This window comes from Columba livia, chromosome 1 (assembly GCF_036013475.1).
Source record: "Columba livia isolate bColLiv1 breed racing homer chromosome 1, bColLiv1.pat.W.v2, whole genome shotgun sequence".
Taxonomy (NCBI): Eukaryota; Metazoa; Chordata; class Aves; order Columbiformes; family Columbidae; genus Columba; species Columba livia.
The window spans coordinates 16,032,610-16,058,676 of record NC_088602.1 but is presented as its reverse complement, the minus strand read 5'-3'; the positions used below and the strand labels follow the sequence as shown (position 1 = coordinate 16,058,676).

Sequence of the window (26,067 nt, the reverse complement as noted above, 5' to 3'; positions counted from 1 at the left end):
TCTCACTTCTCGGCAGGGAAACCGACCCGGCCGCAGCAACTGGCAAAACAACTCTGACCGTGCGGCGCTTCCCTGAGCGCGGCCCAGCCCGGCCGGCGCCTCTGTCCCGGCGGCGGAAACTAACTCACACAACACTCCAAACAAAAGTTCGGAGTTACGCCCGCCCGAATCACTCTCCGCCGCCGGCTCCGCCCCTCCTGAGCCCGCCCGCACCGTATCCGACCCAAGCAGCCTGTGCCGCGCAGCTCTCCTGTGCGCGCCCGCCCGCACCACTTCTTCCGCGAGGGGCGCCCGGCGCGAGGGGCGCTGCCCGGCCGCCCCCGGCTCCCCGCCGCGCTACGGACCGCAGTCGCCTCACGCCTCGGCCCGCCGGCCGCCCCACTGCCCCTCCTTGCGCACCCGTCCGCACCGCTCCCAACTCCCGCCCGCCCGGCCTCGGCTGCCAGGGAGCGGTGCCGCCAACCAGAACTTTTTTCTCCTTCCCGAACTTCTATCCCAACTTCCAGGCGGCCGCGCTCCCCTCCCCCCCCGGCCCGGAAGGGGGCGCCCCCGCGGGATCCGCCGCCGGGCAGGGCTGCGCCTCACTCGCGTCCCGCCCGCGGGGCGTGAGGGGGGATCGGCCCGGGACGCCTCCCTCCGGCCAGCGCCCTCCCGCAGCGAGGGCGGCCCAAGTGGGGAGGCGGTGGGGCCCGGCCCTGCTCGGGGCGAGGAGGAGGCCGGGCCCGGCCTGTCGGCCCCCGCCTCACCTGGCGGTGGCGGGGCGGGCGCGCCCCGGGCGGCACCGGCCTCCAGGCCTCCCGGGGCTGTCACCGGCGGGACGGAGCGGGTTCGGGGGAGAGGGATGGAGCTCGACCGGTCGGCGCGGGGCCTGACCCGCTTTGTACCAATTCCACAAAGATTTCACTGACTCGAGAGCCTGCCCCTGCACTTACCATGTTGTGGATCTGAAAAGTTGATTCGTAAAGGGATGAGACATCAGAGAAACAACCTTTTATTAGATAAAACGGGTGAGGGAAGAGAGGACAAAACTGCCAGGAAAACAGCTTCAATCAGTATGCTTTTTCAATACAGAAAAGTTACACAAAACTTTTATTGCTACCCCCGTCGCAACATCTACGTGACCGTGTGGCCATTCCGAGGGTGTGATGGAGCAGCACGTCCTTCCTGAGCGAGCCGGGAAACTTCAGCCCGAATCCGTGCACAGAGCAGGGCGCCTCCATTATAGAACTGGAGAAGAGCCAGGCTGGTAACTAGTTACTAAATAAGCCTCCACCAAAGCAGTGATAGAGAGTGTGCACGTGTCGCTTGCAGGGATCCACAATCAAGTAAGCGAAAGTCTGTTGGTGGCTTTTGCTCGATGGGTAGCACAGGCCATGATCATCCTGAAAGGAAGTAAAAAAACCCCAGTATTAGAGACAACTTGGATACCCATGAGAGAAGTAATAAAATCTGAATGAAATGCATCATTTTGTTCCAATGGTATCAGTTTATTTCATGGCAAAGTAGAACGAATGCGTCATAGTTTATTTGAGCAGCATTATGTCTCCATGAGGATCCTGACACTACAAAATGCACAGTAGTTCTGTCTGAATAGTTCCAATAACCTTGAGGTAAATGTAATATTAATATAAAGTGTAAAGTTAAACATATGTGTTTACATAGTTAGAGCGTAAAATACAGATGATTAAATATACAGGGGTCCAATAATTTCCTTTGAAACAAAATCATTTAGGGATTCTATGTTAATACATAAAGCTGTTCTATCAGTAATTCTTTTTCACTTAACCTTTGCTAATGCATCTGTTCAGTTTTAAATACTTGCATTTAAGGAAAACCCTAATTACAACTGTTATTAACAACTTCAGCTGTTACTGAAAACAGTTTGTGTGCTGATCCTCAGGAAGTGTTTGAGGGCAATCTGGGCACCTAGCCCCAAAATCCTCATTCTGAAAGAACAGGCTCAGCTAAGAACCAACACAAGAACGGGGCTCTTCAATTTGACATCCTGTGTCTGCACGTGTCAATAAATCTTCAGTGTTGCCAGAGCAGTGCATCTCGACACACGCTTCAAATCCAGAAGGGATCCAGATACTAGATGGAGTGTTGATTTATATCTACATCAACAAATACGTAGCTGATACCTCCTTTCTTTTAAAACATAAAACAGTTTCCTCCCACTCCCCAACACTTTATACAACAGTTGAAGAGATTTAGGTTCTGTCCCATTATTTTTTCCTGAGGGAAATTGCTATATTGCATATATTGTCCATTTTCTCCAGGAAAATTTTAAACTCCTGGACTACAGACTACTCCAGGTTAGAGGCACATCTCTCACATTCTTTTGTTGAAGCTATCTTCATTTGCATAAAATAATCCATCTTTTTTTTGGACCAGGGAAACAAAAAACCCTGTCACCTCTCAGTGGTTAAAGCAGATCAGAAGGAAAAGGTCTGGGTTCCAATTTCTACCCCAAGGACCATTTGTGAATTTATCCAGTAGCTGCTGCTAGTGTCCCATTTTCTCCTGTTATTTCAAAGAGGATGAACACCATATCATATATTCTGTCTCTTCCTTTGAGGGATTGTTCCAGATCATAAATCTTAAATTAAGATAAGCACCACCATAAAAGCTTTATTTAAGACAGGTAGAGTTTTGTTAATGTTTATTCACAGCATTTTCCAAAGGTAGCCAAATGCCACAAGCTGAAAATAGCATTCTGATTTTAAGCAATGCAGCATACAAGTTCTGTAGGTCCAATATTAAGATGCCAAGCTCTCTTCAGGTGTGTTTTAGGGATATGTGTATAACAAACACTGGATTTGCAATTACAGCAAGGAGACCAAGCTTTAAGATTTTCCAGTACTCAGCATCAAAAAGCTTTTGTAGTTTGATCCAAAAATAACTTAAGCTTATGCACAAAAACAAAAAAAAAAAGCAAGAGAAGACCATCGTCAAGATGTGATTGCTGGTTAAACTTATTTTCCCATTGTTACTGGAGATCCCACTCCAGCAGTCCTTATGGAACCAACCAATGTCATTTAAGGTTTTGCCTGCGCAGAGGCAGTGTTAGGTTGCTAAAAAATTATTCAAGAACTCAAGAACAAAATGGAGTTAAGTTCTGGAGATGAGGCGCTTCAAGAAATTCCAGAATACACCAAACCTGGTATAAGGTAAATAATAAATATAATCTAATTAAATGAAAAGGGTTCTTAAATTCATTTTAATTGGTATAAGCCGTCTTGAAAACACTAAAATACTCAAGCATAAAGGCTCTGGGATTTGCACAGACATACTCTGTTTTTAGAGCAATAGGATCCATGTACATGAATTAGGAATCATACAAATTCCATCAGCAGTGTGGGCTTCAGTTCAGATATGCAAGGGGTGTAAGAATTGATTTACTGATGTTAGAGTAGCATTATTTTATTTTTTCTTTGTAGGAACACATGTAATCAGCTGATGATCCAAGAGTCCACATGCACAGAATAATGCATAGTGTAATACAGAAATAAAGATACTGATGAACCTCTCAAACCTACATCATTTAAATAACATTTTAAAAAATAGGTTTTGCATAAACTATGTATTACACTGATTGCTAACACTGCCAGATTTAGGGTTCAGGTAAATAAACTTCTAAAATACCAGTTGACATCCAAATACTTCAGCTGTAACAATGTTTCATTATGTGCAAGCCCCAGAGTTCTCAAGGGTATTGGGAGTTCCACAGACTGCTTGGTCACAAGATTTAAAATTATTTCTCTTGTAATGCCCAGATCCATTGAATTTTGATGTTGAACATTTACAACTACACCTTAATACCTTGCAATATTTACATCTCTGATAGTGTGCTTTTTCAGATACTGTTTCCAAAACCAGGGTTTCTTACTCACAGCTTAAAAACCAAACAAAAAAGAAATGATGGTGTTACGTAAAGTTCTTAATTCCTGATGCCATTTGTACTTGTGCAAATATACAAATATATTTATTTGTCCATTGATTAATCCAGCTTGCAAAAATGAGCATTCTTCCAGCTTCTCAGCTTCACATCACTTTTACCATAACAGCTTTTTCTGTTTTGTTTTGTTACTTTATATCAGGCTAAGCGGGTATGTCTGTTTCTTTCAGATACAAACCAAGAAAACATGGCTTTACAGTTGTCAGCGCAACATTCACATTATAATAACACACCCTACAGTTATTTACCAAATGAACTCAGAAGCTAAATCTACTGCAGTAGTCATCTCCTTGAGAGAAACTTTTCATCACAAGCACAAGACATTTATGTTCCAGTACGTGCCCTTCATGTAATTTCCAAGTAGAGTTTAAAGAGTACTAGACATACCCATTTAAATCTTTCTCTATTCTGAGATAATATTCTTCAGGATGTTCTTAAATGGAAACCAGAATTTCAGAACTTTCCTTCACCTCACAGGTTTTCAGAATGTGCAGCAAAGCCCAATTTTCCCTCAAGGCTACAGGGAGGATAGCATGCTCTGTATTTATGCTGGATTTTGTTTTGTCCGTCCATTTTTTTTGTTTTCAAAAAAGCTGCTGAAGTTTGTGGGGTTTTTTGTTTTGTTTTGGGTTTTTGTGTGTGGGTTGTTTGTTTGTTTGTTTGTTTAACTTGTTATTAAATGTGTGGCAGAGACAGTGATGGGAGTTGTTAAATATCATGCATCTACCTAAACACAGAAATCTGCAAAGCTCACATCAACACATTTGATTTAGAGACAGGGAGGAAACAGCGATAACAGAAGAACACCAAGTTATCAGGTTTTTGCTTTTCTATTTTATTTTTATTACAGTCTGCAGCCTCGTAGAAAGGTAAATTTTGATACACCCATAAAGTGCTTATTTTCAAAACCTTTCAAAAGCCTTTTATGAATCACTCATAGTACTTAGATGATGACCCACAGATGAACAACAGAGCTATTGGCAACCTACAGGGAAGTTTGTGCAGTCTGAAATGACATCAGCCAGTTCTTTTGAAAGCGGGAACATTATCTGACATTTAATTATTACATATTCTGGTTACTCAAGAAGAATTTGTAGTAGTTCATCCTACTCTAACAATTAAATGACAGATATGCTGAATCTCATAAACATGCAGACAGTTCTCGAACTTATCTTGATGGTAAATGTATGATTTTGCAAGAGAAACAGATAGGAGTGATACTTGGCAAGGGAGGGGAAAAGCAGCTAGCAGTCATCTCACCCCCCAGCCTCGTTGTGCACTAAACTTCTTGCAGTCTTTACAGAAACAGATGCAATACAAACTGTTTAGAAAGCTCCAGCAACATTGCTGAAAACAGAACTATACAAAGTCAAGAGGGGATTCTTAAACCTCTGTGCTAACTCAGGTAGATCAAGCCCAAGAATTATTCAGACCCAAATACATATGTCTTTTTCATAAACTAGTGTCTAGATGACTACTATGATTTCCAGTGTAATCCAGTAAACCTGTTGTTAGTGAGCCAACTCTAGTTGGTGGTTGCTGATGAAGAGTTAGTAAAGAGGACAAGAAAGGATGAGATCAGGGAAAGAGTTCATATTAAAAAATGGCAACAACTATAGAAAAATAACCCTTTAAAATGGAATATTATGCTTTCTTTGTGTAAATGTCAATTCACTATTTTCATGTTATTCATGTTGCTTCCAATAAATTCCTGTACCAAAAAAATATTCATACTTACATATGCAGACACCCTGAAGACTGTAGAAATAATATGTACTTCTTTTGTTTCAGGATCCTTTCGAACACTGAAATACAAGGGAATAATACATACTTAATACATACAATAGGCAGTGATTATAAGAATACTTAATTTAATAAACAAATTTTTAACAGAAGCACCATGTTTTCACTCAAATATTATCAAGTTCAAATTAATAGTTAAAAACTGAAATCAACCACATTAACCATGTAAAGGTACGTTGGCCATTGTTAGAGAATATGAATACTAAGACATTGTACTGAAAACTGTTGAATGTATCTAGTCATGAGAGTTGGTTTCACTGTTTTCAGCTACTAAATCAGAGCAATATTACCCAGGTCTACATGACTCCAACACAAAGTTTGCATTTTGATAGCTATGAAAAGTTATTCAGCTAAACATTTTGTAAAAAACTTTTCACATATTATTTGAGAAAAAAAACTGTGAAGTGAACTGCATCTTAATACAGACCACAAGAAGCAGCAACAGTACTGGTAAAGAAATGCAGACTTTAGCTCATTTTTAATTAATATAATTACAGTTCAGGTTCATTTTTCCTCCTTTGGGTCGTTGTATATATAGATAGCTATGCAACTTAGGATGGTATTAGTTCTGGATTTTTGTATTTGTAGACTGTGTTTGTTGTGAAGACTGCCATTGCTTCCATTATAATTACTAATAACACTAAGTATTTTTGAAGTATCACTTTTCCTCAGGTCTGCTTTAAGTTATACTTACATCTCTTCATAAATTAGGTCATGTCACTTCTATTAATTTACGTAATTTCACAGACTCCTATTTACATTAACTCACTGAGGAGCCGTTGACCCTCATAAATCCCATAATCATACAGTTCCACAAAATTCGTAGCTCAAAACCTGCCTTGTCATAGACAGGTTCTGTTCCCGGGAAGGGTCCCAATGTAGCCAGCTTGCTGGAAGATGTGTGTCCAAAACAAGCCCAGCTGTGCACTGCACCAGCTCCAAGCTGTCTGTCACAGCAACGCCCCTATTACTGCTGCTTTTGCAGAGCTTCTTTTTATAAGAACAAACCCCAAATCAACTCAACATTCTCTTTGTTGATTCAATCTCTCCATCCAATAAAAGAAATTGAGTCTCCAATTAACTGATTTCATCTGTAAAGTAATGACACAGTTGTGTATGAATTAAGTCTATACTGTGAAGTTGGTCTTTCCTGTGGTGAGTCAGTAATGAGGCTTTCCTGGAATTTTTTTTTTGAACTGACATGTTGATATACTCAACAGGGGATTAAGGCGGCATTGCTGAAACCCCAGTTGGCCCCAGTTGTCTGCTTCACCACCCCTCTGGAAACGACTGCCTTCGCAACCGGGATCAGCTCAGCTGGTTCATGACTCAGCTCCTGCACCACTGCAGTTTACAGACCAGCACATTAAGATAAACTAAACTAGATGTGGGTTTATGGTAACGTACCAGGCTGTAAACTGCAGCAGTTCAGGAACTGTTTAACTGTCTCTGCTGAAAGAGTGACAGCTTGCAGAACAAGGCAGAGAAGGTCAGTGGGAGCAGCACTTTCTACCTTACATCAACACCCTCAAAAGCTGCAGTTGTGTTCTGGCTTCACATCCCTGTGTCTGAAAACAGTAACTTTTCATTTCTGGTTTCTTAATTTTTCTGTGATTTAGATCTAGGATACCAAAGTAAGGGGTGACAGAAAATAAAGCTTCCTCTTTATTCCACTCCCTTCAGAAATTTTCCTCTTGTCCTTAGCTTCCTGTAAGCCATTTTTCAGAGTGTTTATTTCTAGTACTTTTCTTCATTTCTAAGGCAAAATAATATATCTGCCAAAATCAGATGGGATTCATCCCTTCCTGACTTGAAAGAAACCGGGAATTTGCCTTTGACAATTTCATTTGCTCTTTTTTTTTTTCCCCCAAAAAAAAGGTTTTAGAAGAAAACTACCTTGTCTTCTTGAAGATGATAGTACTTCCTTACAAACAGTCCTAATACCCCCCTTTCTTCTTTCAAACTGTTAACTTCTAAACTGTTTATTGAATATGGTAGTTCCTTCATCGTTTTAATGTGCATCTGTTCACTTTTTATGAAGAGCAAAGTTTCTTATCATCTCTCAATTCACTTTGGGTTCTGTTTATATCCTAACCTTACTAGCAATATTTTATTAATCTTTCCAAACATTAAAAGAACAATTCAGGGCTTTCATATAAATTCATTTATTATGGGGGAAAAGTCATGGAGATGTCACAGAAGGAAGAACACAACAATGACTATAAGAGCCTACAGTGGCTGTTGCCATGGAGAGACACTGTCAGGGTTAAGTACAGACAAGATTTATCAACAAAGATTCAGAGGTTATATGTATTGAGAAGTTATATGTATTCTTCAACTGAACCAAAAATTCTACAACAAGGATTTTGAAATTATTTGGATTACACAGCATGATGCAATGCTAACAGTTTGGATGGATTTAACTGGTCACAGACTAATTACTGCTGGATTAGTAAAAGACAACAAGTTGTACATGAATTCATTAGGAAGTAATTATTAATCTTTTCTACAAAGGAGAAAATGTCTGCCATTAAATAGTTGTACTTGGAATTTCCTAGTTGTGCTTGTAAAATATCTAGAGTGGTTAATTTCAAAAGATTATTGCATTCTCTCATCATAAAGCAATGTACATGGAAATGCTGTAATAAAATGAAATCTCAAACCATTTGGAACTACTTTGACTGCCAATGCCCTGGAGCTAGAACTCAGGAAAGGCTACAAAAAAGGCTATAAGAAAGAGAAGTGGGAAAAAGCTCATAACAGGTTTGTCACTCTGGCACTAGAGACACTTTGTGTAACTCTTCATGCCAAGGCTCTTTTCCATGAGAAAAACTGTTACAGGACCAAGCAGTGGTGATTTATATTTCTACAAGCACGTCCTGGTCAACAGCAGGATGACCATGAGCCAGCACTGTGCCCTTGTGGCCACGAAGGCCAATGGCATCCTGGGGTGTATTACAAGGGGGGTGGTTAGTAGGTTGAGAGAGGTTCTCCTTCCCCTCTACTCTGCCCTGGTGAGACCGCATCTGGAATATTGTGTCCAGTTCTGGGCCCCTCAGTTCAAGAAGGACAGGGAACTGCTGGAGAGGGTCCAGCGCAGGGCAACAAAGATGATGAAGGGAGTGGAGCATCTCCCTTATGAGGAAAGGCTGAGGGAGCTGGGGCTCTTTAGCTTGGAGGAGACTGAGGGGTGACCTCATTAATGTTTATAAATATGTAAAGGGTGAGTGTCAGGAGGATGGAGCCAGGCTCTTCTTGGTGACAACCAATGGTAGGACAAGGGGCAATGGGTCTAAACTGGAACACAGGAGGTTCCACTTAAATATGAGAAGAAACTTCTTCTCAGTGAGGGTGCCAGAGCACTGGAACAGGCTGCCCAGGGAGGTTGTGGAGTCTCCTACTCTGGAGACATTCAAAACCTGCCTGGACGCTTTCCTGTGTAACCTCATCTGGGTGTTCCTGCTCCGGCAAGGGGATTGGACTAGATGATCTTTTAAGGTCCTTTCCAATCCCTAACATTCTGTGATTCTATAATGATTTGTCTAAGTTCATCTGTAGGGGCTAATTTTTCAATGCATATCAGCTAGCAGTTAATAATTAATGTACTAATCATTTGTTTTTCACCCAGCTTTCTGAGCCCTCAAGACATAAAAATGAAAGCTTAAGAAGAATACATTTACAGAATTTTTAATCCCACAAAACGTTTTTAGTATCACGTTATAAAGAGTAGAAAGTATCAATGAGATTGCAATCCAAGACAAAAAGAAACCAGATGGAGGACAGGAGTCTAGAAAAGAATAATTTAAATAATAGTTGGTTTTCAACAGGAATTTGAAGGCGAACTGTTTGGTAAACAGTTTTCATTGCTTTATTTTCTGGTGCAATTTGTGCAAAAATGGAGTAACACAGTGTACAATATGGACTAGAATTTGAAATAAAGTCAAGACTGTGACCTGAGTGTCCCTCTTCAGAGCTGCATTGCTTATCCTTTCACTGGCTTTTTCTCTCTTAAGAAGATGGCAATAAAACAGCAACATCATTTTCAAGAAACTGGGGGCAGGGAGAAATGAGGCAAAGCAGGAGATAACCATGATTGTGAAGGAGGAGAGAAAGTCTGAAAGGTCAAGATCAAAAGCTTTTTTCATGGGACCAACAGAGAACTTAATATCAAAGAAGCAAGATAAAAGATTTAGTTAAATTATGAGTTTCTTTTTCAGCTGCTAGTCAGTGTTAATGCCAGCTCCACTGGCAGTGAGAAACCAGCAGACATTTATAGCATGGAAATTGAGAGACATGTGGTAGATAAATATTGAGGAACAGTTATATCACATGAACTGTGTAGATGTACTTTAAAACTTTGAAGGATACAAAGCAAGCTGTCAACGGGAAAAACAAAACAACAAACAAAAACCCCCCACCCAAACACCAAAAAACAAAGGAATGGATTTGAAAAGCTTTCTGTGATATTGTGTAAAGGAAAGAAGTAGCATACAAGAGAAAAAAAATCACAAAAATATATGAAGGGCCAATAGGGAACAGGTTGAGGGTATAGAAAAAGCAAACCTTGAAAGCAGGATGAAATTGTGAGGAAGATTTTGGCAGCTGCTTTTTTTTTTTAAAAAAAAAAAATTAACAAGAACTACTTGACATCCTTATCAGGTTTTACAGCAGGAAAAGGAAAAAGAAGGGGAAAGGTTTAAGGAGACAGGAAGGTAAAGAAAAGGAGTGGCTTAGAACAAAACATGAACCTGTTAGAAAACAACAGCAACGGGAAGCAATGAAGTGAAGGAACTGATTGGATTTGTGCTTTGTCCTAGTCAGTTCAATAACACAAGAGCAGAAGCAGCTGTGATCAATGCAGAGTCAGCTAAAGCCAAGGATTAGGGTAGCAAACAGCTTGCTCCAAGTGCAGAGAGAACGATTTAAAAAAAAGAGGAGGGTAGAGTTGAAGCACTGATAGAACCTTTTACATCATACTCTGTTTCTAAAGAACCCACTTGATCTCCATCTATGTATGATATGAAAATATCAGAACTAATTACACTAAATGGAAAGCTTTGGTGACTAACCACAATATTCAAATTAATAAATACAGCAATCCAAGTTTGCTATTTCTAAAAAAACTTACTGGAAAACTGATAATGCTCAATTTCTCTGTTTCAGTGTTTTCTCTGAAAGTATAAGCTGTTTTACTCCTATTTAAATAATATATTTTAGGTGAACCTGGGAAACAGCCTATGACTAAATCAACTTGGACCCTGAAAAGTACTGACCACTGTGAAATCTGAAAGCTGCTTAGAAGTTATTAAAGTTTTGTAAGCTTCTTTGGTTAAGTATTAAAAAAGAACACAAAAAATCCCCCAAATATTTGAAATATTTTGTTTGAATACAGCAAGCTATACACAAGTGCTACAGAAGTGAAGAAATATTCAGGTGATCAAGAATCACTGGGTCTAATCCTTTCACTGTATCTTTGTTCAGATATATAAATTTTACTCTTAAGTTTAACCAAAAATATTTTAAGAACAGACTTAATGGCAAATACATCTTACATGACTTTTTTCCTAATATGCTTTTGTATAATCTTAAAATAGGAGATGAAATAACAGTTGGCTATCACAGCATTCCAAATAGAGCTGAGAAGGAAGAAAAATACCAATCTGTACACTAAGCAATTTGAAGCCTCTCTAGTGTACATTCGGGTGCATGACTTAGTATCTTCTCTATGAGATTTCTTGTATGAGCTCACATGTCAGAGGTCTGCAATTGTTTTCCATTGTTTAGGTTAATATTGTTCTTTATACTATCCCACAAATACTTAGTGGCAAAGTGTAATATAATATAAAATTTTAGTAATCTCATTTATGATCTTCATATTCCCATTAGTTTAGCTAGGAATGAGTCTTTGCATAACCAACAACTACATTCCATTTCCCACTGGCCAGGAAATAAGAAATTTTGTCAATCAGAGAATCAGCATATGGAAATATCAAAACCAGGAAAAAAATTGCCCCCCCTTTTTTTTTTTCTCTGAGTTAGAACCTCTGATCAATCACCTCTAATCTCAAGAAAAGAAAAATACAAAATTCCAAACAATTCCATACAGCAGACCTGTCAAAAAATGTGTGTCAAATTAAATATTTCAGTTTTTAAATCCTAAGCCAAAAGCAGCTTGAAAGTAGTCCAAGACTATACATCCAACACTTAATTGTTTATATTTTGTCAATGGCAATGGGAACATATTCTGGTTCCAGTGCCATGTCATGTTTTCCATTACAGAAACAAAAATCTTTAAAATGGGAGTGAATTACAAAACATCGACGTTCATATATGTAATATTTTAAAATATTATTAAGATTACCTATATTTTGTTATTGTACTACTTCCATTGTTACCTGTTTTTTTGATAGTTGAACACAAATAAGCTTGTAGGTTGATTAAATAACAGCTCCATGTTTGAAGCAATAATGCACAATAAATTTAAACAAATTGACACAAAGTATCTATACATAGCACATACATATACAATTGTATAAAACAGAAATCGCTTACCTCACCAAGTCTTTATATAAAGCTTTTGTAGTTTCTAAGTACGGGTCAACTACATCCTCAAACTGGCAAAGAGTCCCTCCAATGCAAAGATGCTTAAAAAGACAGAACAGAAATTCCTGGCGATCCAGTTGACTGAATAAGTCATAATGGTCTGAATCTTCCAGAAGCAAGACCTTGTGGAACAAGAAAACGACAAAGTAGTCAAATAGAGGAAAATATCTTATTTGAGATTAAGTCTACAAACAGTGCAACTACTTTGCTATATGTCACACAGAGTTTATGTCCATATAAAATACATGAACTAGGGATGGAAATAAGTAAGTACTTCTCTCTAAATCCTTCTTCCAATGATGCAATTATGTACAAAATTTATAGATACTATATAAAGAAGAATCACTGACAGATCTGTGTCCACAAGACATAAGGGAAGATTTTTGAAGAGTCTTGTTATTCACTGGTTACTTGCCCATCACACTTACAAAACAATCAATAATCTGAATATAATCTAGCTATATTTGGTATGTCAGTCAATGCCAATTAGTTTGTCTTTGGTAACTTTGCCTACATTTGCTTTTTTTTACTCTAAGTTTACACAGGTATCTCACATTAGTGAAGGAATCCCAAGGATCTCCCAGAGAAGATCACTCAAAGTCACACCATTCTTCACTGCAGACGCTAGGGAGCATTTATCTGTAGCCTGGATAAACCAGACGTGCTATCCAGCTGCCTCCAAGCATATTATGTGAACACAGAGGACTTGCTTGGTCAGTCCCGACACTGCCCACTGTAAGGGTGGACAGGAATCATAACTCAGTATGGCTACAACATGTTTGAGTCACAGCAGCCGAACTGCAGTTGCCAACCCAGGCAAACTGGGCAAAGCTAGACACGAGCTTCCTGCTCTCTGGCCCTCTTTATAACATCACTACACAACCTGAGTGAAGAAGGATCTGGGCAGCAGCTGCTAATATGGATCCCAATCCCCTTCTTGGTTGAAGCAAGTGAAGGTGTGGCAGGTAGGGCAGACACCTGGAGTTGTGCAGGTTGAAGGCCACTCCTGACAACAGGAGACAGGCAGTTTGCTGCCCCCTACAGACTGCCCTCCTGGGCGCTGACTGGTTTAATGTCAGTTCCTGGAAGATTTTCACTCTGCGTTCTTTCTGCCATGTTATGTCTTACAAGTAGGAATCACGTTCATTTCAAACAAATGTGAATCCTTCAACTAGTAAATGCAGACACACACATCCCTTCCAAGGGAAGGAAAATGGAAAGAGATTGAAACTCCAATGATAGCTTATTTTAAATGTTGCCTCTAACTTTCCTACATCCAATATACTTACTTTTCAGAAAACATTTCACACATACCCGACTTATAAATAAATACAAAGTATTTTGAATTGCTAGGCTACAAACCACAGCTGAAATTCAAACATGAGCTTGAGTTCTCTCCTTTTCCCAGAACTTTACAAGACAGACCAGTATTTCAGGCCACATCCCGTAACCAGTGTCACTGGTTCAAATACGTTGCCTTCAAAGGCTTTGCCAAGTGAAAATGAGTGCAACTCTATAATTATTAAGTACTTATGGTGATTATATACACAAGGAAGAGCAAAATCCAGTTCTCCCACACCATGCTAATGCTAAACAAACGTAAGTAAAAAAAAAAAAAAATTGTTTAGGTTATGAAGTCAAAAGAAACACAGTGAAGACATCTGTTGACTAAGAAGGTGTCACTGTTAGATTCTTTTTCAGAATAATCTGCACTCTAACACATCCACTGGAGTATAACAAACAGTCTTTACCTTGCAGGCCTGTTTGGGAGTTATATTTAGTCCTTTTCCAGTGTTACACTGAAAATTAATTTCCCTTTTCATAGTTTCCTCTCCTTCGTTTCAGTGAAAATTATGAGGATGCTTTTACTTAAACGCCTTCACATATGATACGGTCAGCATTCCGGCCAGGAACACTTCAGGATGTAGCTACAAGTACATTCCATTTAATCCACTACCTGGAAGATTGTGGGGACCCACAGCTCTGAGTTTCGTGGAATGTGTCCATTAGCACCACTTGTCTTCCCCTCCTGGGCAAATGAGCAGCTGTATTTCCCCTGCCCCCCCAAGCACAAGCTGCTTGAGACAAGAGTGGGCAGAAGAATATTTTACTTTTCTCTCCCACCCAAAAGGGAAAGAGGATCCACCTAGAAAACAGCCATTGATTTCACACATTCAGGCACTGCAGTGCCTCGGTCTTTTCTATCACATGATTATCAATGCCCATTTTTAGCATGGAAAGTATGCATTGTCAGAAACAAACAAACAAACAAACCAACCATGAAAAATATGTCTTTATGGTAAGAAATTATTCATTGCTGTACTGACCTTCCTTAATTCATCAGAGATGAGAATATCATCGTAACAGTCATCATAACATTTCACAATGTCTCCAGTTTCTCTAACAACTCCTTCAGAGTATAGGCGATCGAAAAATGACATGGAAGTCTGTGTACAGGGAACCACTGTAGCTTCAATATCTATCACTTTGGAACCTGGAATATATAGGAAGGCTTCACTTCAAGTCTCTTGCTATAAATAAAATAGGAGTATTTCCATGTACTAAGGGTTTTACAATAATTCATAATTTGATACAGTGTGGAAATATTCATCTTCTCTAAATGGTTGTGTGAGGCATATTCTTTAAAAAAATACAGATCACATAAGTATGACTCAATCATACGGTCCCTTCAAAATAAAAGAAAGTTAAGAAAGAAACAAGCACAAAGAAAACATTAAATTCATCTGAATACTACCTTCTATAAAGGCTCATGTGTTTGCTCCCTCTGTTGGCAATGTTATCAGTTGAAACAAGTAATACATGAAACACCATGTGAAACTCAAAGTCACATTAGGTCACACCCTTAGAAAATCATATTCCACAGCTTAAGCCTTGAAGAGTCTGCGGACAAAGACCAAATCTGGCATGATGAAGTACAAAAGTCAATAGCTGCTAGCAGCACCCCACAAAGTGAAAACCAAACTGAACACAGCCCAGACAAATCTTTGTTTTGTTAAGTATTATATCTGGTGTTCTTGAAAAATTATTTTGGAGCTGTAAGCTTTACTAACCAGCTATTTCAGGAGACGAAAAAGGTACTATCAGCAGTTCCTGTATGAATCAGAAGTATTATCTCTGTAATCATTAAGTGCACTTTATATATATATATATCCAAGAGATGATCCTGTTGCTCATGGACATCTATTGCCATTTGAGATACCCTACAGCATTTTACTTAGTGAGGTATCTTTCCATAAGGGCACATATCTTCTCTCTATACAGTGTCACAGCTACAAATCTGTATGCATGGTGTTAGATAACTTACGGCATCTCAAATAGCATTAGAATCCATGTTTAAGAAGCTTTGGACTCAGTCCAGTTCTGTTTGTTCTCTATAGTCCAAGTGTTCAGACCAAATGTTACACCGTGTTCTCATCTCCAAGTCCCCCTGAATACCCTTCAAAGTGCTTCTGAACTAGAGAGGGGAGGAGGCCACGAGTGAGCATGAACAGAGCGAATAAGCAACACCAGGGCAAAGCATCTCGGCAGAGATCATATTCTCAGCATTCCAGCTTCCCGTGACTTTACTCTTATCTTTTCTCCTCTGCAGGTTCCCCTTGATGGGAGACTGGTCAACAACATCACAATATCAAAAGGCTTCTGCCCACACAATTAAAGATAAAATTAAGTGGTGTCCTGACAAACTGACCCACAGGATCACTGAAGACTAGCATTTAGGAGATGTCCAAATTTCACTCTAGGTGACAGGACTTCAGGAATAGAAACATGCCAAAAAGGGATGTATGAGCCATGATGCTTCCAAGAGCACCTATCAGTTCATTCTGATCCTAATCTTTGCAAGCATAGCATAACCTAAAATTTCTCTTGCTGCCACACTTCCAAAAAGTCTTTGGGACTTCTCCCATATATTATTACACAGAGATTATTTATTCATAGGTGAATTTGGATTGGCATTTTGGTATCTAACTCCATGGAAACAGTACCACCTACCTAATCAACACTAATAAAAAAATTAAAGAGAAGTTACAAGTTGATGGCTTGGAAGCTAAAAATACTGGAATGAAATCTTATAATTATTTTATTGGGCCAATGTGATGTAAAGAAAATCAGCTATAAAGAAAATCCTGGCATTTAATTGCTTCGCTTCACATCTACAGATATGGTTATAAAAAAGGGTACCTTTTATTAAAGAAAAAAGGCTAAGGACATTCTTCTACCTGTCCACATAGTGACTATAAAAGAATAATCAAATTATGTAACCAAAATCATAAGTCAAAAAAACCTATGACTTACAGCCTCGTAAACTAAGGAAAAAACAAAACAAAAAACAATCACAAAAACAAATAAAAAAACCCCTCACAAAAAAAAAAAAAAAAAAAACAAAGAAACAAAAACCAAAAACAACAGAACAAAACCAAACCCTACAACTGATTTTTATTTATTAATGTTTCCTGCCCGCCCCCCTGTCATGAGACTCTTCTAATTGTCTAGCTTCCTTTCCAAGGGACACAATTTTTATTTCATAAGAGATTTAAAAAGAGCTAAATCAGCCTCTAACGTAGAAATGATTTTGTAAAGACCTATGATTCAAAAACGGAGTCCAGACTAATAAAAATCAGATGTCAAATGACTGGAGAGAAAAGAGACATCTTATATTTTCCTGGTTATTGAGCTCAAAGTGTAAGAAATTGAGCTATTTATAGGCCTTTGAATTGTTAGGATTTTATTGTGGGAGGGGGAGGAAAGGAGACACACTTCTGCTCTGAAGCAAGATTTTATGAAAACTCTCATCCTGAAAAAGAAATCAAGAGCTTTGTAATCTATTCAGTAGTTCAGAAAACCAAACTATAAATGGAAAAGTTTAAATATAGTGGAAGCTCCCATTCTCCACTTGAGTAGTGAGATTTGAAATTGGAGATTCAGAATTTCCTGGAAAAGAGTGACCAGTTTTAATAACACTGTAAAAGTGAGCAATAAAATAGGAAGAAGAAATGCCCTCACAGCTCTGCAATTGGAAAACAAGGAGCTGAGAAGTACTGAAGCAGATTAAGCTTCTTATAGCAGCCAGCTCTGGAATATCTATAAAGTGCTGCCAATATACTTTTAAATTAAAACCTTGCATATCTACTATGAGGCACATAAGCCCCAGCTTAGGTATATTTAGAATTCCTTCAAAGTTTAAGAAAGATTTTTATCGCAGGGAAATCTCTTGTAACTAACTGTTTACAAAACAATTTATATATAATGTACATAATACAAGTTCAGTGCTCTGTACTAAAAAGATGGTATTTCAAAAATAAAAGGTGCAAGCTGATGATTTATAGGTTCAAATGATATCTAAATTTTTTTCAAATGATAACCTGTGACAGTAGCCTAACAAATTGTTAAGATTACCTTCCAGATTTTAAAACTCCATTCCAAAGACAGCAATTGTTAGAGCTTCATGTACATACAGCAAGTCAAAAGTCTTTCTTAGGCATATGCTAAATTTTTATTTACAAAAAAAAGACAGTAATCCTATCCCTTTGAAGATAACTTTTCAAGTGTTAATTGAGCTTAAGCAGATATATTCCTGCTTCCCCAAGACTGATGACAGGTGCAAAACCAGCAATGTGTCCAAGGAAAAACTACTATTTAGCTTTCAATGCAGCTATTTGAAAATACAAGACTCAAGACATAAGTTGGTATGCATCAAGCTTGTTCCTTTTGTTGCTTCTAGTTAAGAAATATGAGAGTAAGAGATGAACAGAGGACTTAAAGCATGTGTCAGAACTATCAGGTACTCTGCCATGCAGCCAGGGAAAGAGGAAAAAAATAACCCTACGACAACACAAAAAAGTCAGTGATGTGAGAATAGGTAGTTAAGTATCTGTCTGATCAAATGAAGGAGACTAGAGAATAACCTTGTGCATTATTTACCTAAAATGTTATATTTTAACCAATTTTAAAGCTGAAGCCCTTGAGACAATGTACTATTGTGGGATTCTACCAGGAATCCCAGCAAGTGGGGGAGCTGGGGAGAGAGGAACATGTCGCATTCCTTGGGGACCGCATGTTTTATACCACCTTTTGATCTAACAGATGGAGACTGAAAACTGTAAGGTCTGATAACATTAAGGTGCAGACGAAAAGCAGTCAAGAGAAGAAAAAAATGAGATTAGACACAGGAGAAAAAAAGTAACAAATAACTTTTAGAAACAGATTTTAGGAAAAGGAGACAGACGAGTAACAGAGGGGAGGTAGAAATAAATATGAAAGTGAAACCACACCCATTGAAATAAAAAGAAAAAAAGTTCTTAGTGAGAAGATAAAAGGGGACCACAGCTTGGAAAAGGACAAAAGGATTGTGAAAACAAACACTCTCGTAAAGTAATATTATGTTGATGTTTTATATAATGCTGACACCTTTCTGTGGGTCTGTAAATACTTTCTGCCCAAGCTCACAGTGAGGAGGAGAAGGGAGGTTCCTAAGAACCTACCTAAACCCACTTACATTATGCATCCAAAAACATCTCCCCCCCTGCAAAAAAACCCTTACATTTTTGTTTGCAAGGGAATAAATACAGTATTTGAATCAACCCAGATTATGTCATTTTCTAAAAAGCAAAGTAAGCCCATTTCCAGTATTTTCTCTTAAGAACAGGAACTTGTTTCTAAAATAGTTACTCCACAGTGACAAGTAAATGGTATATCTGGATTCATATATGGGCATGTCTGAAGAAGAAAATACTAGAAGATTATTTTTTACCTCCTCCCACACAAAACTAATTCTTACTATATTTTCAAAAAATGCACATGAAGACTAAGTATAGAAAAATGTGCCAACATTCCTCACCAAAAATAGGCAAAGAATGGGAAGATGAAATTTTAAGAGCAAATGGGGTATACCAGCTGTTCAGGATTTAGCAAAGGAACCCTTCCAGTCCTCAGAACAAAATGTGTTGCTTCTGTGCTGTGGACGATTGAGCAGAATCAGGAGCTAAGCTGGGATACTTGGCGAGTGACCCTGCACTCCTAACAGGAGGTATGTAACCTACTGACCTTCGCTACAGGGACTGGCAAGTCATGGGCTAGACAGATAGCCTAAAATATTTCTTGCCTAAAGCAGGAGAAGGCTTACCCATGGTTTGAAATATATTTATTTTCTTCTTGCTTGCCAGAGTGAAAAAGAGGTACCTGAAGAGGAACATGATATATTTTTTGCATGTTATATATTTCAATTGTTTTAATAGCTGGATACAGTGTTTGGAAAATGGATTTTGCTGACAAAAAAGGTGGTAATGTCTAGTGTCATTGTATATAGTGGGGAAAACCTATGCCAGTTCCAGAGAGTTGAAATGGAAAAGTTAGAAAATTCCCAAAGCTCCATTAAATATTTATACAAAGTGAAGTACTTGCAGACAAACCAAAAGAACTGAGGACTTACCGCTACCCCATTTTAAAATATTCCTATTAAGGAAAATCACTTTGGCAATATCAGAGTTCACATTATACATAAAATCCCATTACATTGTCACATGCAATTTCCATGAAATTTTGTGTGTCAGTTACATAATCAAAAATACAATTTCAAAGTGGTGCCATAAAATCATGTGCTGTTTGCTTTTAGTCTTTTATCTCCATCTACAGACATAATGGGGTGTTATAAGGAGTTAAAGATATGTCAACAAAGTAGAAGTCAACCTTGTGCGGTGACTGCAACTGGAGCAACCTCTCATATGGCTCTTTCTACACCCCAATCACTTCTGCTGGGCAGATGGCACAGTCGCACAAGCTCAGGGGTGTGCTCTTTCTCATCTTCTGCTCTCTCAACTTGCATTTGTAACACAGCAATAATCAGACCTGTCCTAAATAAAGTGGTTGCACCTACAGAAGAGTGTCTTACTCCAGATATTATCTGCATAAGGTAATATTGTAATTCCACAATTAATGCAGTTGGTTATGTCCGGACACATGACTAGGTCAACCTGATGTCACAGACCATTTAAAAACACTTCTAGTACCTTGATTTATAGATCGATCCAGGGGTCAAAGGAAAAAAAAAAAGGTGCAAAATGTGACAATTTAATAACAAACTGGGTAAGAATATTTTGTTATTATTTAGTAAAATAAGTCATTCTTTAAGATATTTCCACCAGATGAAGATACATGTATATGAACTGTCATTATTACAAAATGGTAAATTAGGTTAAAATTGTTACAATACAGACTTTTAAATTTAAGATGAATTTATTCTAAATTTACCCAATGTAGTCCATTGTCCTGAAGCTGAGAGCAACCTTAAACTGGAGTTCACATTTTGATCATTAAAAAATGCCTGTAATATTCAAATAAAAGAATACAAGTTAACAAAATGAAATAGGAATCATCATTTATAGTGCTTTGGATACTTTCAAAGCAAATTATAAGGATCCAGTTAGTAAGTAGTTTCTGTATGATCTTTCAGTTTGGATGCTAAATATTGCACCACCAAATACAGGGGTTTGGAAGTTTGTGTAGCAAGTATCTTTTATACATTCAAGATATCTTCATGTACATATTTATACAGGCAGTATTAAGGTTTTACCATAGAGCACTTTTTAGATCAAGAACACACAAAAAAAGTTGCATTAAAACCTTGGGGGTACAGAAAATGGAAGAAGATATGAAATAATTCTATCTCTGCATGCAATGTTGTTGAAGTAAAAAATGAAATGCTAAGTATGATTGTAAAATTTACATTTTGTAAATAAATTTGAAGCTTGGAGAAGTGTAGAGACACACAAAAAACATTAAACAGATACAGAAGAAATCCATGGGTTATTGAAGGGATGGAGAAGATCCACAGTAAGTTTTGAAGTATTCAATCTTACTGATTTATGAATTAAGAAAAAGGAGACATGCATAGTAATGTTGGTAGCTGACAAGTTTAAGTAGATAAGCCAATTAAGGAAACCCACACTTATGTATGTGCATACAAGAAGAGGCAATAATCATTGGAGAAGCTGCTAAGAAAATGATGGGTTTTCAGTATCGGTGTCACCAAATCTTTTTACCACCTCTCTGGGATACAGAGAGATCAGACTATATAATGTAACGGTCCCTTTGTTCTCAATTAATTCACAGTTACTCAGAGTTCATAACGTCATATTTTTGTTTTTAATTGAAAAGAGACAAGCATTGAAACGATAAATGCATACCTTGTAAACTTCAATCATTTGAGATGTTTATCAGTAGGAAATGAAATATTGGTTTATTTCTGTGTGAATTTCTTTAAAACGCAAGGAGGCTGAATTCTTTATCCAGATAACAATATAAAGTAGACATATAGTAAATCAAAGAGTTGTTTTAAAAACAACAGATGTAAAAACCACACTGCTTTTAAAACCACAGATTACTATTTTTTTTCCTGTCTGCAAATAGATGAACAGATTTGACTTTGCAGACAACAAAAGCGAAGGACACAAAATAAGTAAGAGAACTGAGTCTCAAAAAGCTGATAGCCCCCAATTGCTGTATAAAGCAATGGTACTCAATTAATTTTTAAATCTTGAATTTTCAGATATGTGGTTCATATGCATGTCTAATTGCTGGGTGTATTTACTGTGACAAGGCAGTAATAGCTGTGGGCAAGGGTACTGGCTGCATTTACACCATTTGAAGTCTCCCCTTGGGTGGACTTCCCAGCATTAAATGTGGCGGCCAAGATCAGCATCCAGTTCAGATTCCGATTCTTGGGAACCTGGGTTGACTAAATTGTTGCCTCTTAAAAAAGAGCAACATTAGCACAGATTAAAATATTTTTACTTGGCAGTTAACTCACAAAGTAAGACTTCACCACCACAACCAAATCACCCACTTTCAAAGAGACAGTGAGCAGGCAAATAGCATGTTAACACTGCTACGAAGTTTGCCATCATGCAGTTTTCCAATAGCTACAATTTAATGGAAAAAAAATAAACTTAAAATATAAAGGACTTAGAACTACCATAACAAATTCATCCTTTTGATAGGGCTTAAACGGCTGGTCAAAACCGAACGCTTGTGCTGTGATCCTGCCTTGCATGGACCTGAAATGGAGAAATGAGATTAAATATTCTGCAGACATACTAGATACTTATTAACTCTGCAAATGTGCCTAGGTACACTACATGAAGCTCTCTTCTGACTGATCTACGTTTTTGTTGTTGTTTTTTTTTTTTGTCCTCAGCCGCCTCCAAGGAGGGCTGGGGATGGCACAACCGCTGCTCAAGCAGCATCAGAACGACGCTGCGAATCTGAAATGGATCCAGGCTAATTCTGGAAGACAAGGATAAGCGCCTTGCACCCCACAACAAGCGGTTACGTGCCTCAGAAATACTGAGGAGACTTCCCGCTAACGGCTCGGGGGGAGAGGGGAGAGAGACGCGGGCCCGCGGCCGCCCCGAGCGGAGCCCTGAGGGCGGTGACGGCCCCGGCCCCGGCCCCCGCCCCGCCTGCCTCTCCCTCCCGCCACCCCTCCGGCTCCCCCTCCCACCATTTGAGGAGTCGGTCCCCGATCTCCCTGTCCTCCAGAAAGGAAAAGGTTTTCTGGGGCAAGGCGCGGAAAGCGAAGGCCTGGCCGCAGCGCCGGTCCCCGGCGGACATCTTCCCTGCCGGTTGCCGTGGAAACGGGGCCGCGCGGGCCGGGCCGCAAGACACGCCCGTCCCCTTTCTGACGGGATTTCTTTGATTTTTTACCTATAAAATCCCCTAATTATACACAGGTCTTCGCCCCCCTCCCCTCTGCTCGTGTCTTTGCAGCAGGAAAACTCTTCCAGGCTTGTCAAAGGAGGGCCGAGCAGACCGGCTCCAAAGGCAGCAACCACCATTGCTGGCTTAATCAACACCACCTCGAATAACGTAATGCCAGAACCACTTATGAAAAGCACAAAGTTATGAATTACGAAGCTCTAACGAATCAGGGCTGCTTCTTGCTTCCCAGGGTGTTGAGCCACTGGGGAGCAGCAAGGCCCTGCTTTCAGGCTTTTCCCAGTGGAAAATTCAAGGGAAGTACATTGTTACTTAAGGAAGTTATTTTTAAAAGTCCAGTAAAGCAAGAGACACCTTGCAAAATGTGGGGAATTTCCTGCCCTTTGCAAGAAAAGCAATGAGACTTGAAGGCCACGACACATCTCACGCTATATCCTTTAGCAACCCACCCCCTCCTCCAAAACCAGTTCTCACTTTGCTGAGAAAATCCAAAAATGTCATTTTCCCATTAATCTGCTGGTTGGACTAAACAGCACAGACCCATTTCTAAGAAGTTTAGCAGTGGTTTTGTTTGTTTCTAGTTACAAAAACCCTCCAACCAACCAACAACAACAAAAAATAAGCTGAATCACATTTGGTTTGATTAGAAAGCAGAATAGAAAGATACAGTGTGCCACGGCGGTGGGGAGCAAAGCTGAAAGTGCTGACATGCACCTGACCTGCACTCCTTGGTCTCATCGGCCTCTGAAAGACATCCTACAGATTTAACTTGTCAGACATGTTCATCAAACAGCCTGGTACCAAAGGAATCCAGAATAAATAGGTACCATGAGCCTGTTAAGAAGCTCTGTTTTAGCATAGTTTCAGTAGAATTCATTGCTCGCTACATACGCGCTAAATATTTTAAAAGAGTTCTTACACCAGTGGGCTGCAGTTCAGCAGATCAGATTATTGTGTAGCACCTACGTGACACTTGAGGAGCCGTTCCCCTATTTCTTCTCCATTATGTTTTCTCCAGGTGTTTTCCCACACACTTCCATTTTTTGTCCAAAAATTTTACCTTCACCTAAACAACAATAGAAAATAAAGTTACGCTACCGTTTCAAGATGTTTGAATGGTAGAGACAGTTCAAGACAGGATAAAGAAAAAGTGTGCCTTTCTTCTTAGTATTTAAATGCAATTTAAAAAGGAGACACCTGAAACAAATTATTGCACCCTTATTCTCAGCACATCTCTACCTACTCCAGCACTACCCCATCTGTTAAATTCCTCTTGCCACTAGTATTACTAGCCAGAGATTAAATAGCCAGAGTGAAAGAACTGGTTTGGGCAGGGAGTGATGCGTAGCAACAACTAACAAACACATAAATTCTCAGTTTCAAGTTGTGCGGACTCAAATACAGGATTAAAAAAAATAATGAAACTTCAGGTCTTTTGCAGCAAAAATTCCTACTGACTTCAGTGAGGATTTTCTCTGATTAAAACTGTTGAATCAACAAGCATGCGCTTAAATCCCATTGAAATCTAGAGCGTTTAAATGCTTTGATGAATCAGGAGTAAGGAAATGAGTAAGGACTTCAGGACTGGCTCAGGAGGATCAGGACAGGAAGCTCTTAACTATGGAATTAACTTCTTTAATGTTGTGCCATCTACCTATCAGAGTTTTATAATTCAACATTTCCAGTTTTAAGCAATTTACAGTAATAAAAGTTAAACTGGGACTTTCAGTTTAAACACTGACCTCATTATCCACTGATGTCATTCACAACAGCCTGAAGTAGAAATTCAGGCACAGTACTCTTTTAAACACAGTACTCTTTTAAGGATTTTATGGTCTCACAGAAGATATTCAGAGGGTGGAAAATATATTTTCCTGCAGCAGAATGAAGACTGGTAAGTACATATTATTAAGCAATAGTAGTCCCTCACTTTTGACCAGACTAATTTTCAGCATTGTTTGTTTTTCATGTATTTACTTATATGTGATTTTGAAGAGTTTAACAGTCCTGAATAAATTGTGGGCCTTAAGTGCTGAGCAAACAAACCAGCCTTTCCATAGCAAACAAAAACTAAATTACAGAGGACCAGCCCTGTTGCACCTTTGCAAAGTGCATCAGTCTCTAAGGCAAAGGTCAGCTAGTGAGGGAGCAGCAGCCGGTTCCAAGGGGGAACCTGAAGAGCAGCTCCTCCCTCCCTCCTGCAGAGATCTTCAGCATTGCTGAGAGATAGTTAAGCCATATGAATTAGTCAAATGGAGGAGGAAAGGTATAATTATCATATACATCTGTGAAATAAGTTAGTCTTTCCAGTGTTAAAATACTGTAGGAAAAGTCTGATGGAGAGTAAATTAAAGGTCCTGCATCTTGTCTGTAATGAGGACTAGACCCTCCCAGGACAGAAAGCTCTGTATGCTATGGTGAAACTCAGATCCCACTTATGATTTACGGGGTATCCATGTCCAATTCTAGGCCCTTGCACTGATAAAGGACTTCAGGTTCACGTCTGCGAGAGAGACAGAAACCAATTAGAAGCCAATTAAAAGTATCTCTAAATTAGTAAATAGGAAAGAGTGTGGCATATCTGAATTCCCCCTTTTTCTCCCCTCCCACCGCAAGTGTTGTCCTTCAGTAACCCAAGGCTGCAAGGCAGGAGTCCTTGTCTGCTCCGGAGCTGGGCTCTGGATCCTAAGGGAAAGACAGGGATCAACACCTCTGCTTGCAGAGAACTACCAGAGGATTTATTTAAAAACACAACTGAAGGGCTCATGATGGCCACTTTCATACCATGCAACTTGAGCCCAGGAAGATGGTGATTGGGATTATAGCCTCTTTTGGCATCAGAAAGTCCAAGCTCACAGCTTTTACATCTAAAGTGCCTCAACCACCAGGGCTGGTGTCATGTCCCCTGAGTTAACCCAACGGTGTTCCATCAAGCTTATTTCTGGATCACGGTGTTAGGACCCCGTAGAGAC

At 39.2% G+C, this 26,067-nt stretch overlaps 1 protein-coding gene across 3 annotated transcripts; it reads right to left on the bottom strand.

Moving 5' to 3' along the window:
- Positions 1-975: 975 nt before the first annotated feature.
- On the bottom strand, positions 976-24,047 carry CFAP300 (cilia and flagella associated protein 300). 3 transcript variants are annotated; one of them, XM_065045981.1, is made up of 7 exons: positions 24,015-24,047; positions 22,353-22,434; positions 20,630-20,702; positions 14,692-14,858; positions 12,314-12,486; positions 5,697-5,763; positions 976-1,382 (listed from the first exon to the last, which is right to left on the bottom strand). In XM_065045981.1, the coding sequence occupies exons 2-7, from the start codon at positions 22,428-22,430 to the stop codon at positions 1,251-1,253; spliced, it is 690 nt and encodes a 229-aa protein (XP_064902053.1). In that variant the 5' UTR covers positions 22,431-22,434; positions 24,015-24,047; the 3' UTR covers positions 976-1,250. The 3 variants fall into 3 exon arrangements, with proteins under 3 accessions (XP_064902053.1, XP_064901906.1, XP_064901982.1); XM_065045834.1 differs by lacking the exon at positions 24,015-24,047 and adding an exon at positions 23,084-23,229; XM_065045910.1 differs by lacking the exon at positions 24,015-24,047 and adding an exon at positions 22,881-23,040.
- Between the last annotated feature and the right edge of the window lie 2,020 nt (positions 24,048-26,067).